Genomic DNA, 12,967 nt, shown 5'->3' on the forward strand with positions numbered 1-12,967 from the left:
ACCCCTCCACAAACCCTTGCCCTACTCACCCCTCCACAAACCCTTGCCCTACTCACCCCTCCACAAACCCTTGCCCTACTCACCCCTACCCCTATTCCTCACCCCCTCTTTCCCTTATACCCTTCAAAAACTGCATTTCCTTAAGGTCGTGTGTGTTGATCCCAATGCTCTGCTCAATGGGGTGTGATTGCTTCTCATGCTTACAGAGGAATGTAGGCAAGGGCGATGCTTTGAGCTTTCCTGGGACCCTGAATCCCTCTTGATGATGGCGATCACTCTTCATCTCTCTGTTTCGGAGGACAAGCAACAGCAGGATGGGAGGTGCACACAGGAGATTGATCTGCAATTGTTGAGACTTCAGCCACATAGTAGCTGCATCTGTCAAGCATGAACCACCTGACTGCCCACCTGACCACACCTCATGGACCACCTGACTGCCCACTTGACCACACCTTGTGGACCATGACTGCCCACCTGACCACACCTTGCAGACCATGACTGCCCACCTGACCACATCTCACAAACCATCTGACTGCCCACCTGACCACACCTCACAAGACCTGCAGGTCAGCAGGTTCAGGGGTGAGCCCAAGCATACCAATGTTTACACTGCAAGAAGAAGGAATGAAATGTGGCCAAGAGATTTGGGATGATCTGCTAATAATTTGAGGTAATAAGGAGTTTTGGTCACAGATCAGCTTGGAACTCTTCAGCGAGCAGAGGTGAACAAGCAAGAATCAGCATGAAGTCGATGAAACAAATCAAGGACATTGGTTTACCAGGGCCAAGGGGACATTTTGCTTGGATCAGGATTCATCAACCTTGGAATGAAAAACCTTAGACTGTCTAATGTTGTGGATATCTTTACATCATGAATATCTGGCCGAGCTCAACTTGCTCAGTTTGGAGGAAAACCTCCTTTCAGAGCAGCTAAAAATATCAGCTCTGGGACCATTGCCCACCAGGGCTTGCTCTCTTTGGCACTCGAAATCCTCTCAGTTTTCCCCTCTCCACTAAAGGTTTCTCTACTCCATTTACTGGTGTACTCATCCTGCCATTTATGCAGCATTGATGAACCCTGGGAACCTGGGCAGTTCCACTGAGATCTTTCAGTCATTCCTCGTCCCAGGGGAATCCCTCTCTGTCAGGTTGTTTCTTGTTCTCACTTGTATGTTACTCCCGTGGTTAGTGCCACGCTATTACAGCAAACTGGGTTCAAGTCTGGTGTTGTCTGCAAGGGGTTTGTACATTTTTCCTGGGACTGTGTGTGTTCCTTCCGGGGTGTCTGGTTTCTTCCCATGTTCCAAAACGTACAGGGTTTGTTAGAGTAATTGAGCAGCATGTGTTTCATGGCCCAGAAGAGCCATCCATTAAAATATAAAAATTCTATCAACACTATACAGGCCATACCAGGAACCAGAAACAGAAGATAGGCCATGGAAAATGCGGTAGAATGTTCCAGAGAGCAGTTGGACAACCAGAACATAAAGCGACGGTCTTCTGACGCTGTCACAAACTGTTCCTCGCCATTGAAGTGTTCATTTCACACCTCCCCTTCCAAAGACCCACCGTCTCAGTTGGAAATCACCTGCTCACCAGCTTGGCATTTACCCGAGTTTCTATTTCCTGGTTAGCCCACTTTCACCTCAAAGATACAGCCCACAAACCACCTTCCTCATCTGATCTGCTACTGACACCCTCATTTAGATCTCCATACTGATTAATCTGAAGCTCTGCCAGCAGCCTCAGTCCTTGCAACCCTGTTAACTGCAGCTCCATCCGTCACCCATGTCCCTTTGAACTGCTGCTCTAGGCCCATCACCCATTCTCTGTGTCCTTGTGAACTGCTGCTCTGGGCCCCTTACCCATCCCCTGTGAACTGCTGCTACGGTCTTCTCACCCATCCCCTGTGAACTACTCCTCTAGTTCCCCCCACCCATCCCCTGTGAACTGCTGCTCCAGTCCCCCCAACCTACCCCTGTCCCTCGGAACTGCAGCGGGTCCCGTAAACCAAGCAACTTCCATTTTTAGCCTGTTTTGGTTTTGTATTTTCCGTTCTAATCAACAACAAACACAGCTAATCCTCAGTGATGATCTTTGGAACAACTCTGGCTGCATGTTTAGCAAAGCAGTTAGTGCAGCTGTGCTGGCGAGCGTGATCAAATTCGGCACTGTCTGCAGGGAGTGCGTAAGTTTTGCCTGTGTGGGTTTCCCCTGGACTCTCTCACTTTCCTCCTACATTCCAAATTGTATGAGATTGGTTGGTTGGTTAATTGTAATTGGACTTCACTGGTTTGATTGGCTGGAAATGCCTTCAGCTGTGGTGTGTTTTTAAAATGATCAAAACACACTCTACATCCCTTCCCACTCGTGCTTGTGGTGTCTGATCCAGAAACCAGCACTCACCAGTTTCTTGAGTCTTGCAGGCTCTGGATTCATCCCCTCGGTTATTTCTTTGGGCTCAACGCTGTCCTGCTCGTCATCTGTGGGACAAGGCCCACATTGATCTCCCTGGGGAAAATAGTTGGACATCAGCACTGACAGATCGGATCATCAAAGCAAATTGTACAGGAGTATTCTGAACTCTCCCTTCCTCCAGCTCCCCTTCTTAGGCCTCTCCCTCTACCACCTCTCAGCTTCTTTCCTTCTACCCTCCCCCCTGGATCCACCTATTACCTATTGACCAAGTGGGTGCCACGGTTAGCATAGCAGTTAGTGCAACACCTTTACTGCACCGGTGATTGGGACCAGGGTTCGAATCCCACGCTGTCTGTAAGAAGTTTGTACGTTCTCCCCGTGTCTGTGTGGGTTTTTCCCAGGGTTTCCGGTTTCTACCACCATTCGAAATGTACTGGGTGGGGGGGGGGGGGGGGTGTGTGGTTTAAGTTAATTGGACATAAATTGGGAGGCAGATTCATGGGCTAAATGACCAGTTACCATGCAGTATGTCTAAAATTTTTTAAAATTAAGACCTTCATTCCTCTGCCTTCCTATCTTCTTCCACCTTGGTATTCAGGCATCCAGCCGATTTTACACATTTCTATCAAAGGACTTAGGCTGAAAACACTGACTGCCTTTTCCTTTCTACGGATGCTGTGTGGCCTGCTCAGTTTCTCCAGCATGTTTGTTCCCCAGCAACTGCAGACTTTCTCATTTAATTGGAGTATTCAGAACTGGTTAGAAATTTGGAGAAGAGGAGGTGATGGAATGGGGGGGGGGGGGGGGGGTGGAATTTTTACAGAAAAGGGAAGCAAATGTGTGGAATAGTTTACAAAGGAAGAATGCAGGTCAGAAGACTTTTGTGCCTGGAGAGCAAAGAGCATTTGAGCCCTTCAAAGACTTTTCCACTATCTGACATCTATCAGAATGAGGTGTCCATACACATGACCCCAAGCTGATCCCCAGTCCCTATATCTAGAGTGAGTCAGGGAAGGGCACAGGTGGCTTCGCAAAGGATGAGAAGAATTAGGAGTTACAGGATGGAAGACAGTAATTTTTCCCACATTTCCCGTCAAACTACATTCATACTCTCTAGTGATTCAAGAATGAGCTCAATGAAAGACTTATCAATCTGACAGGATCTGTCAGTGGAGATACCTATCAGTGCTGTAGGTCAATTGGGTGTAATAGGGTAGCATGAAAGGGCCTGTTTCCATGCTCTACGTCAATATTAATACGAAGCTGAGCTTTTCCTGGCTGAGGAACCTATGGCCAGGGATCATTCTCCAAATGAAGGATCCACTATTCAGGAAAGAGCAGCCTCCTTCATTCAGAGGGAAGCTGACCTTTGGAATTCTTCATGCCATAAGGATGAGAACCCTCATAGACTGAGTACATTCAAGAGAGATTACAAGGACATAGACCAAGTACAGGAACTGGGTAAATAATCATCCATGGCCTTTCTGAATGGTAGGGTAGGCATGAGGAGGGAATGGTTTGGTTCTGCTTCCTACACCCTCTGTTATGTGCTGCTGGATCCAGGCGGAAAACCCATACTTGGCTAGGAAGTCATGCCCCGTCCCAACCCTACAACCAATATCATAAGATTTCACGGAATAACGGGATTCGGGGAGGATGAGAGGTGGATAGTTGAAAGGTTCTAGTTAAATATGGGCCTGAAGTAGGTCAGGTATGGCCACCTTTTCTTCCTAATCACCTATTTTCATTTCTAAAACTGATTTCCTTCCAATTTCTATCCACTAAGCTCAAGGTCTAAACCTCAGCCATGCCCACTGACTCAGGAGAGGAAGGACTGGAAAGTTGTTCAACGATGAGGTTCGTTGCCCACTGTGCCCTCCTCTCAGCTGATTCTCTTGCAGTGGAATGTGCTGGAACAGGATATCTGAGAACCTGGTCTGTCCCCTGCAGGACTTGGCCATCTTGTGGTTCTCGAGTCTGGCAGATCAGAGAGCACCGAGAGCAAGCTCTGGACAAATTGCTTATACCTTCTCCAAGCTTCAGGCTGGTGGAGTGAACTCTATGAAACAAAAGCACCTGAATAGAACTGAATCCTAGAGTAGTGCAGCACTGACAGAGACCATTTGGTCCAATGGATCTATGCTGACATCTACGAGAGCAAACATATCAGAGCCATTCATTCCCTCTTGCACCTATTCCCCCCCCCCCCCCCCCAACCCCACCAACTTTGAAGACACCAGGCTGACAAGCCAAGGACTGTAGGGCTTTGGGCAACTGATTGCAGACACACCAACTGGAATCTGGCTGACTCACCTTTTCGCCCTTTGGCCCAGGCAGTCCTGGTCTGCCCTGTCAAAGAGAAAAGACCATGTGCTGGTGAGTTCCTCTTCTCCAACAAACACTCATTCTGCTGGCACAAGTACTTAGAGCAGTATCACCTTCCACCTGAGTCAGTCCACATGACGGAGCAAACATGTACACCCAGAAATTGGGGGAAAACAGATTTTATCGTGCACAGCTTAAATCACATTTGGAGATGTCAGTGCCCACTTCCTGTTGAACCCCCACTCACAAGAGAATTGGAGCAGGCACTTCCTGTCATATTAACCCAACTGCAGGTGGAGTTGGGGGGTCAAAAGGTCAACCACCTCTGACCTTTGTAATTAACATTCCAACCCACCCATGACTGCGTCAGAGTGCCCTGGGGAAATCACAGGTGAGCTGGTGTAGATGACGCCCGAGATGTCCCAGTGTCTGTGAAATCCTCAAGGCACACTTCACATCTCTTGAAAGGCACGGTGACAACTCCATGATGCATGAACTCTCCATTTCCAGGTTCATTGTGAGTTGATGTTCACACAGCGTGTCATGGGGTTTGATGCCCTAGGGATAGGGTAACTCAAGTTTATTGTCATCTGACTGTACGTACAACCTGATGAAAAAGCATTTCCCAGTCCTTGGTGGAAAATGTGCAGACACACAACCAGACATAACACCCATACAGACAAACAATACAGGACGAGTATTCATCGATAGAAATAAATAAATATTGTTTCTTACAATGAGAAGCATAGTGAACAAGGTAGATGAGCTGAGAGCATGGATAGATACTTGGGGTCGCGATATTGTGGCAATTAGTGAGACCTGGCTACAGGAGGGGCAGGACTGGCAACTTAATGTTCCGGGATGCATTTGTTTTAGATGTGATAGATCAGGGGGTAAAAAAGGAGTTGCTCTGCTTGTTAGGGAGGACATTACTGCCGTGAGGTGGCAGGATGGTATGGAGGGATCGACCAGTGAGGCTGTTTGGGTGGAATTGAGTGGTGGAGGAGGCAAGAGGGTGCTAATAGGGGTGTATTACAGACCACCAAATGGGCCAAGGGAATTAGAGGAACAAATTTGTCGGGAGATAACGTATATGTGTGAAAATCATAGGGTAGTGATCATGGGAGATTTTAACTTCCCACACATTGATTGGGATACCCATACGGTTAGAGGGCTGGATGGGATGGAGTTCGTTAAATGTGTTCATGATTGTTTTCTAAATCAGTTAGTAGAAGAACCGACTCGGGATGGTGTAATACTGGATCTCCTGTTAGGGAACGAGCTAGGTCAGGTAGCGGACATTAATGTTGGAGAACCAATTGGGTCTAGTGATCAAAATTCTGTTAGTTTTAGGGTAGTTTTAAGGAAGAGCAAGGAGAGGCCTAAAGTTGAGGTTCTGGATTGGAAAAGAGCAAATTTTGAAGGAATAAGAAGGGATTTGGGAAGTATTGAGTGGGACAGGATATTTTCAGGTAAGGATGTTAATGAAAAATGGAGGATATTCAAAAAAGAAATTTTGAGGGTACGGAGTAGTTGTGTCCCAGTCTGGATCAAAGGAAAGGCTGGAAGTCATAGGGAGGCTTGGTTTTCGAGGAATATTGGAAATTTGGTTAGGAGAAAAAGGGAGGTGTACAGGAAGTATAAAGAGCAGGGAGCTGAGAAGTTGAAGGAGAACTACGAGGAGTGTAGAAGGAATCTTAAGAAAGAAATTAGAAAGGCCAAAAAAAGGCATGAAGAGGCTTTGGCTGACAGAGTAGAAATAAATCCAAAGGGTTTCTATAAGTACATTAAAAGTAAAAGATTAGTGAGAGATAAAATTGGACCCCTTGTAGATAGCGAGGGTAGGCTGAGTGAGAAGTTTGAGGAAATGGGGGAAATTTTAAATGATTTCTTTGCCTCGGTATTCACTAGGGAAAAAAATGTTGAAGCAGTTGAAGTAAAGAAAAATAGTGGGGGGGTCATGAAGCATATAAGGATAACCGAGGAGGTAGTGATGGCTGTGTTAAAAAAGATAAAGGTGGATAAATCTCCCGGACAGGACAAAATATTCCCTTGGACACTCAGGGAGGCTAGCGGACAGTTAGTGGGGCCATTAACAGAGATATTTAGGATGTAATTGGCCAAGGGGGTGGTACCAAAGGATTGGAGGGTGGCGCATGTGGTTCCTCTGTTTAAGAAAGGGTCCAAATGCAAACCTGGGAATTATAGGCCTGTAAGTCTAACGTCTGTGGTGGGCAAGTTGATGGAAAGTGTTCTGAGGGATGCTATTTACAAATTTTTGGAGGTACAGGGATTGATAGGGAGTAACCAGCGTGGTTTTGTCAGGGGTAGATCATGCTTGATAAACCTGATTGAGTTCTTCGAGGGGGTTACAAAAAAGGTTGATGAAGGGAAAGCTGTGGATGTTGTCTATTTGGACTTTAGTAAAGCTTTTGACAAAGTTCCCCACAGGAGGTTAGGAAAAAAGGTGGAGGCATTAGGTATAAATAAGGAAGTAGTGAAATGGATTCAGCAGTGGTTGGATGGAAGGTGTCAGAGAGTAGTGGTAGAAAATTGTTTGTCCAATTAGAGGCCAGTGACTAGTGGAGTTCCTCAGGGTTCAGTCCTGGGTCCACTATTATTTGTTATATATATTAACGATCTGGATGTAGGGGTGGAGAATTGGATAAGCAAGTTTGCGGATGACACAAAGATTGGTGGTGTTGTGGACAGTGAGGAAGATTACCGTAGATTAAAAGGTGATTTAGGAAGGCTGGAGGTGTGGGCTGAGAAATGGCTGATGGAATTTTATACAGATAAGTGTGAGGTGTTACATTTTGGAAAGGCAAATTTAAATAGGGTCATATACATTGAATGGTAGACAATTGAGGAGTGCAGAGCAACAAAGGGATTTAGGAGTGATGGTAAATAGTACCCTCAAGGCTGATACTCAGGTAGATGGTGTGGTGAAGAAGGCATTTGGAATGTTGGCCTTCATAAATCGGAGTATTGAATTCAAGAGTAGGGAGGTTATGATGAAATTGTACAAGGCATTGGTGAGGCCAAATTTGGAGTACTCTGTACAGTTTTGATCACCAAATTATAGGAAAGATATAAACAAAATAGAGAGAGTGCAGAGAAGGTTCACGAGAATGTTGACAGGATTTCAGGGTCTGAGTTACGGGGAAAGGTTGTGCAGACTGGGGCTTTTTTCTCTGGAGCGTAGAAGATTGAGAGGGGACTTGATAGAGGTGTTTAAGATTTTAAAAGGGACAGACAGAGTAAATGTGGATAGGCTTTTTCAATTAAGAAAGGGGGAGATTCAAACTAGAGGACATGGTTTAAGATTGAAGGGGGAAAATTATAAGGGGAACATGAGGGGAAATTTCTTTACGCAGAGGGTGGTGGGGATGTGGAATGAGCTTCCGGCAGACGTGGTCGAGGCAGGATCATTGGTTACATTTAAGGAAAGACTGGATCGTTGCATGGATAGGAGGGGACTAGAGGGGTATGGACCGGGTGCTGGTCAGTGGGACTAGGAGGGTGGGGATTTGCTACGGCATGGACTAGTAGGGCCGAACTGGCCTGTTCTGTGCTGTAAGTGGATATATGGTTATATGAGAGATTTGGATGGTTAGTGCACCAGCTTGTTTGCTCCGATTGGCTCTGCAAAGCCCCACACTGTGCCTAACCCTAACCCTAACCCCAGCTCTCATTGGTGGTTTGATCTCCTCTTTCTGGGGCTGTGAGTTCAAAGTCCATCAGAACAGGGTGTAGACCTAAACTTTGGAGAATGTGGACTGGCGCACAAATCACCTATGGCTATCGAAGATACAAATAACTCTGCCGGAGTCTGTGTGTGTATTGAAAGAGGCAAGGAGTTTGGAAAGAAGGAAGCTTTGCTGCAACTTGTCAGGGTGCTGGTGAGGCCACATCAGGAATTCCGTGCAGAGTTTTGGTCTCAACTAAAAAGTTGGCTTTGGAGGCAATCCCAAAAGTGATTCATTTGGTCAGCTCCTGGGATGCAAGAGTTTCCTGTTACAATGCCTGAATGCATCAGGTCATTTGGAGTATAGAAGGATGAGGGGTGAGCTTTTTGGAGCATGAGAGATCCTTAAGGGGCAGCGGCAGGGTAGATGTTGAGATGTTTCCACTGGTGGGAGGATTTCAATGACTGGGTCATGTTCCCCTGACTTCCTCCTGAAGTCACAATCTTCCTGGTTTTGCTAACATTGAGTGCAAGGTTATTGTTGTGACACCACTCAATGAGCTGATCTTTCTCCCTCCTAAACACTTCCTCATTGCTGTCTGTGATTCTGCCAACAACTGTGGTGTCACCAGCAAACTTGTAGATAGCTCTGGAGTTGTGCCTGGCCACACAGACATGGGTGTATAATGAGTAGAGCAGTGCACACATCCTTGGGGTGCACCTGTGTTTCCAATTAATACTGACTGTGATCTTCCAATGGGAAAGCCAAGAATCCAGATGGACTTGGGGGAGGGGGTTGAAGAGGCCTTGGGTTTGGAGCTTGCTGACCAGCACTGAGGGAATAATGGCATTGAAGGCTGAGCTGAAGAAGAGTAGACAGATGGATGAGTTGCTGTTATCTAGGTGATCCACAGCGGAGTGGAGAGCCAGTGATACTGCATCTGCTGTGGAGCAATTGTGATGGTAGGTGAATTGCAGCGGTTCCAGATCTTTACTTTGGTACATGCTACATTCTGTCCCCGAGACTGCGTGAGTTTCCTCCGGGTGCTCCAACTTCCTAAGATACGGGGATTGTACGCTAACTGTGGAATTTGGCGGCCCGGGCTCGTGGGCTGAAAGGGCCTGTTACTGTGATATATGTTTACATTTTTAAAAACAGGCACCAGGCTGGATCTCTCCTCCACTAGCCCCACTGTATGACAGATCCACCTGAGGCAATGGCGGCAGGGAGGGGGACCCAGTTATGTTTAAATAGCCACAGCAAGCCCTAAACTTTATATTTAAGTTGCTTTAAAATTACATTTTTATACCTTCCCATTAACCATAAAGCTGTCTTTCAGTTAAGAAACTCTTCTGAAGAGTGGCCAACAGCATGTTTGTACACAGCAAGATCCCATCAGCAACATGGCAACAGTCACTGGTTAGTAACACTTGTCACCAGGAAATGATCTGCTGTACCTTGTCGTCAGATCTAGAGCAGAGGTGGCGTAGTCCACTCAGCTACCACCGCACCCATTCTGGAGACAGGCACACCGAATAAATCTTACCCCAAGTGTTTTACTGTGATATTGTTGGGATGATGTGGACAGAGTGAAGCTCCAGTGTCCCAGTCATACCCCTCAGGCATGGATGGTGCAGGTTAGATCCAGAGAAAAACTCGCTCCACATTATCCCACTAAATGGTCAAAGGGCAGAGAGAGCATTGCTGGTGACAGTCCATCCACACTGTCGTCTCACACACCGAGACCTGGAACACCAGTTCAACAGAGCATAAATCCAGTTCCCAGGCACATAAAAAACCACAGAGTAAAGGCCCAGCTTCCTAAACATTTTTACACAATGTAAACATTATGGAGAGATCAAGAAACACTCCAAGCTTTTCAAGTTCTCTGACAGAATGAAGCACGATGACAGTTCAGATGAAGGGTCATTGACCTGAAAGTCTGATTCTCTCTCCTCAGATGCTCCCCATCCCATTGAGCATTTTGAACACGCTTCTTTTTCAGCAGATTGGATCCAGATTAGGTAGCGAATTGACCTAGCTCTCTCATCTCCAGCTGTTCTGAGAGCTCGCAGTGGAACCTCATACCTTTTCCCAACGCTCTGCACTGGGTGTTAGCTGTGGAACTTCAGTCACCGATCGGTAATGCCCACACCCGTTATCCTTGTGGTCTCTCTGAGTTTCCACTGCAGCAGATACACACTGGTTGTTGGGGAATGTTAGTGCTGCCTGTCCCCAGCAACAGGGAAGAGGACCCAGGCCCCAAACATTTGAAGGGTCTTGGCCTGTACCCATTGTAATTGAGGAGAATGATGGGGGAGATCTCAATGAAGCATTTCTAGTATTGAAAGGTAAAGACAGAGTAGACGTAGAAACATTGTTTCCCCATGTGGGAGAGGAGAGGGGAAGAGGACACAACTTCAGGATTGAAGGGCATCCATTTAGAATAGAGATACAGAGGGATTTTTTCAGCCAGAGGGTGGTAAATCTGTGGAATTTGTTGCCCCAGACAGTTGTGGAATCCAGGTCATTGGGTTTAAGGAAGAGATTAATAGGTTTTCTTGATTAGCCAAGAGAGAAGGTCGGGCAGTGGGGCTGAGTGGGGAAATGGGTCAGCTCATGATTAAATGGCGGGGAAGACTCAATGGGCTCGATAGACCTTAAATAATCTTGTGTTCTTACCTGATGCAGGTACTCAGTGGGTTGAACAACGTCAGTGGAAGGTAAAAAAAAAGTCAGCGTTTCGAGCCAGAACCCTTCACCAGGGCTGAGAAAAGTGAGTACAGAAGCAGTGCATAGGATAGGATGTGAGTGGCTCAACAACGGATTGGCCAGCAGGCAGAGGTGGAATATGATGGACAGAGGCAGAGGAGAGACAGGAAAACCTGTTCCTTCAGAGTTAGGCAGCAAACATGTTCCTCACCGGTTTCCCAGTTAGACCTTCAGGCCCGGGACTCCCGTCAGCTCCCTGCACAACACAGAGACAGAAAGAGATGAGAGGGCTGGAGAGGGGCCAGGGTGGAGATGGGGAGGGGGTGAGGGTAGGGATGGGGAGGTTGGGGATGGGGTGGTCAGGGTAGTGAGAAGGGGTTGAGGGTGGGGATGAGGAGGCGTCAGGGTGGAAATGGGGAGGGGTCAGGGTGGAGATGGGGATGAGGATGAGGAGGTGAAGGTGGGGATGGGGAAGGTTGAGAGTGGGGATGGGGAGGGGCAAGGGTGAGGATGGGGAGGGGCAAGGGTGGGGAGAGGGGGGTAAGGGTGAGGATGGAGGGTGAGGGTAGAGATGGGGAGGGGTCATGGTGGGGATGGGGGGTGAGGATGGAGATGGGGAGGGGTCAGGGTGGGGATGAGGATGGGGGGGAGTGAGAGGGGGGAGGGGGGAGGGTGAGGGTGAGGTCAAGCTGTGCAAATTGAGCTCCAGGCCTGACAGCAGGATTTAATCTGAACTCACCGGGTCTCCCTTTGATCCAACCACCCCGCCAGGCTTTCCCTTAGGGACAGAGAATTAAACAACGGTCAGCTGCACAAAGCAAGAAGATCAAGAGAAGCAGGGGCAGGGAAGGGCCATTCTGCCCATCTAACCTGCTCCACCATTCACAGCTGATCATGTCTCTCGATCCCTGTGTATTACCCAGCCCCCTTCTGAATCCGTGCAATGAACTTGCCCCAACATCGTCGTGCGGCAGGTCATCTGGTGATTATTCTCCATCACAGACAGCTCTGAGCACAGGAGGCAAGTGACAGTCCACCCAATTATAAGACCTTGGGGATGGGAAAAGAGGGAGAGCAGGTGTGTTAACCGCTGCCAGGAGGAGTGAGGGAGATATGGGGGAAGTGGCGAGTGGGGGAAGGGGTCCCCATCTGGATCTGGAATGTGGCAGGGCTGGCACCCACCTTCACTGTACAGACTCTGGTAGAAAGAGGCAGGATGTGGCTGGGGGAGACACTGCGGTCGAGCTGAAGCAGGGACCACTTGGCAAGTCCCACACTGACCCTCCTGGACATACAGTTCAGCACCGCTTAGTGAAGCCCATGTGCTGCTAGGACTGGGCACTGAAGGATATCCCCAACACAGAACCTCCCCTGTGATGGGGAATATGGACCCCACACAAGGGCTAGGAAGAGGGACCTAGGGGCACGTGGTCCTGTACCCCAAGAAAGGTGCTGTGGAGAGTTACCCCAGTGGCAGTGAATTCCTGTTCCCCCACATAGATTGGGAGAGGTACCCCAGGAGCAGTGAGGTCTTGTACCCCCACCCTGGGGCAGGGGAGAGGCATCCATAGTGACTGTGAGGCCTGTTCTCTGCCTCCCTGCACCGAACACCCCTCCTTGAATTCCAGTATCGCATGGGATACTCACCGGTTTTCCTGGAATTCCTATTCCCGGAGGTCCTGGAGACCCTGGCTCACCAGCTAGGCCCTCTGGTCCCACAGAACCCGGATCACCCTAGTCAACAGAACAGAAGATGAGTAAACAAGACCTGTCAGTTTAGGGAGCATGGAGTCACATCTCAGACTCTCGCTGTGGGTTCAGGG

General features: G+C 48.1%; 1 protein-coding gene across 4 annotated transcripts in view; it reads right to left on the reverse strand.

The window, feature by feature from the left end:
• col16a1 (collagen, type XVI, alpha 1) overlaps nucleotides 1-12,967 on the reverse strand; it is a 225,773-nt gene that overhangs the window by 135,889 nt on the left and 76,917 nt on the right. For 3 of the 4 annotated variants that reach the window (XM_069895931.1, XM_069895933.1, XM_069895930.1), the window contains 5 exons: nucleotides 12,792-12,878; nucleotides 11,884-11,922; nucleotides 11,356-11,400; nucleotides 4,732-4,767; nucleotides 2,407-2,511 (listed from right to left, as the gene is read on the reverse strand). In XM_069895931.1, the coding sequence (XP_069752032.1) occupies nucleotides 2,407-2,511; nucleotides 4,732-4,767; nucleotides 11,356-11,400; nucleotides 11,884-11,922; nucleotides 12,792-12,878 (312 nt within the window). The remainder of the gene's footprint in view (nucleotides 1-2,406; nucleotides 2,512-4,731; nucleotides 4,768-11,355; nucleotides 11,401-11,883; nucleotides 11,923-12,791; nucleotides 12,879-12,967) is intronic. The other variant, XM_069895932.1, reaches the window with a different exon arrangement.

The sequence above is a fragment of the Narcine bancroftii genome, chromosome 8, assembly GCF_036971445.1.
Source record: "Narcine bancroftii isolate sNarBan1 chromosome 8, sNarBan1.hap1, whole genome shotgun sequence".
NCBI lineage: Eukaryota > Metazoa > Chordata > Chondrichthyes > Torpediniformes > Narcinidae > Narcine > Narcine bancroftii.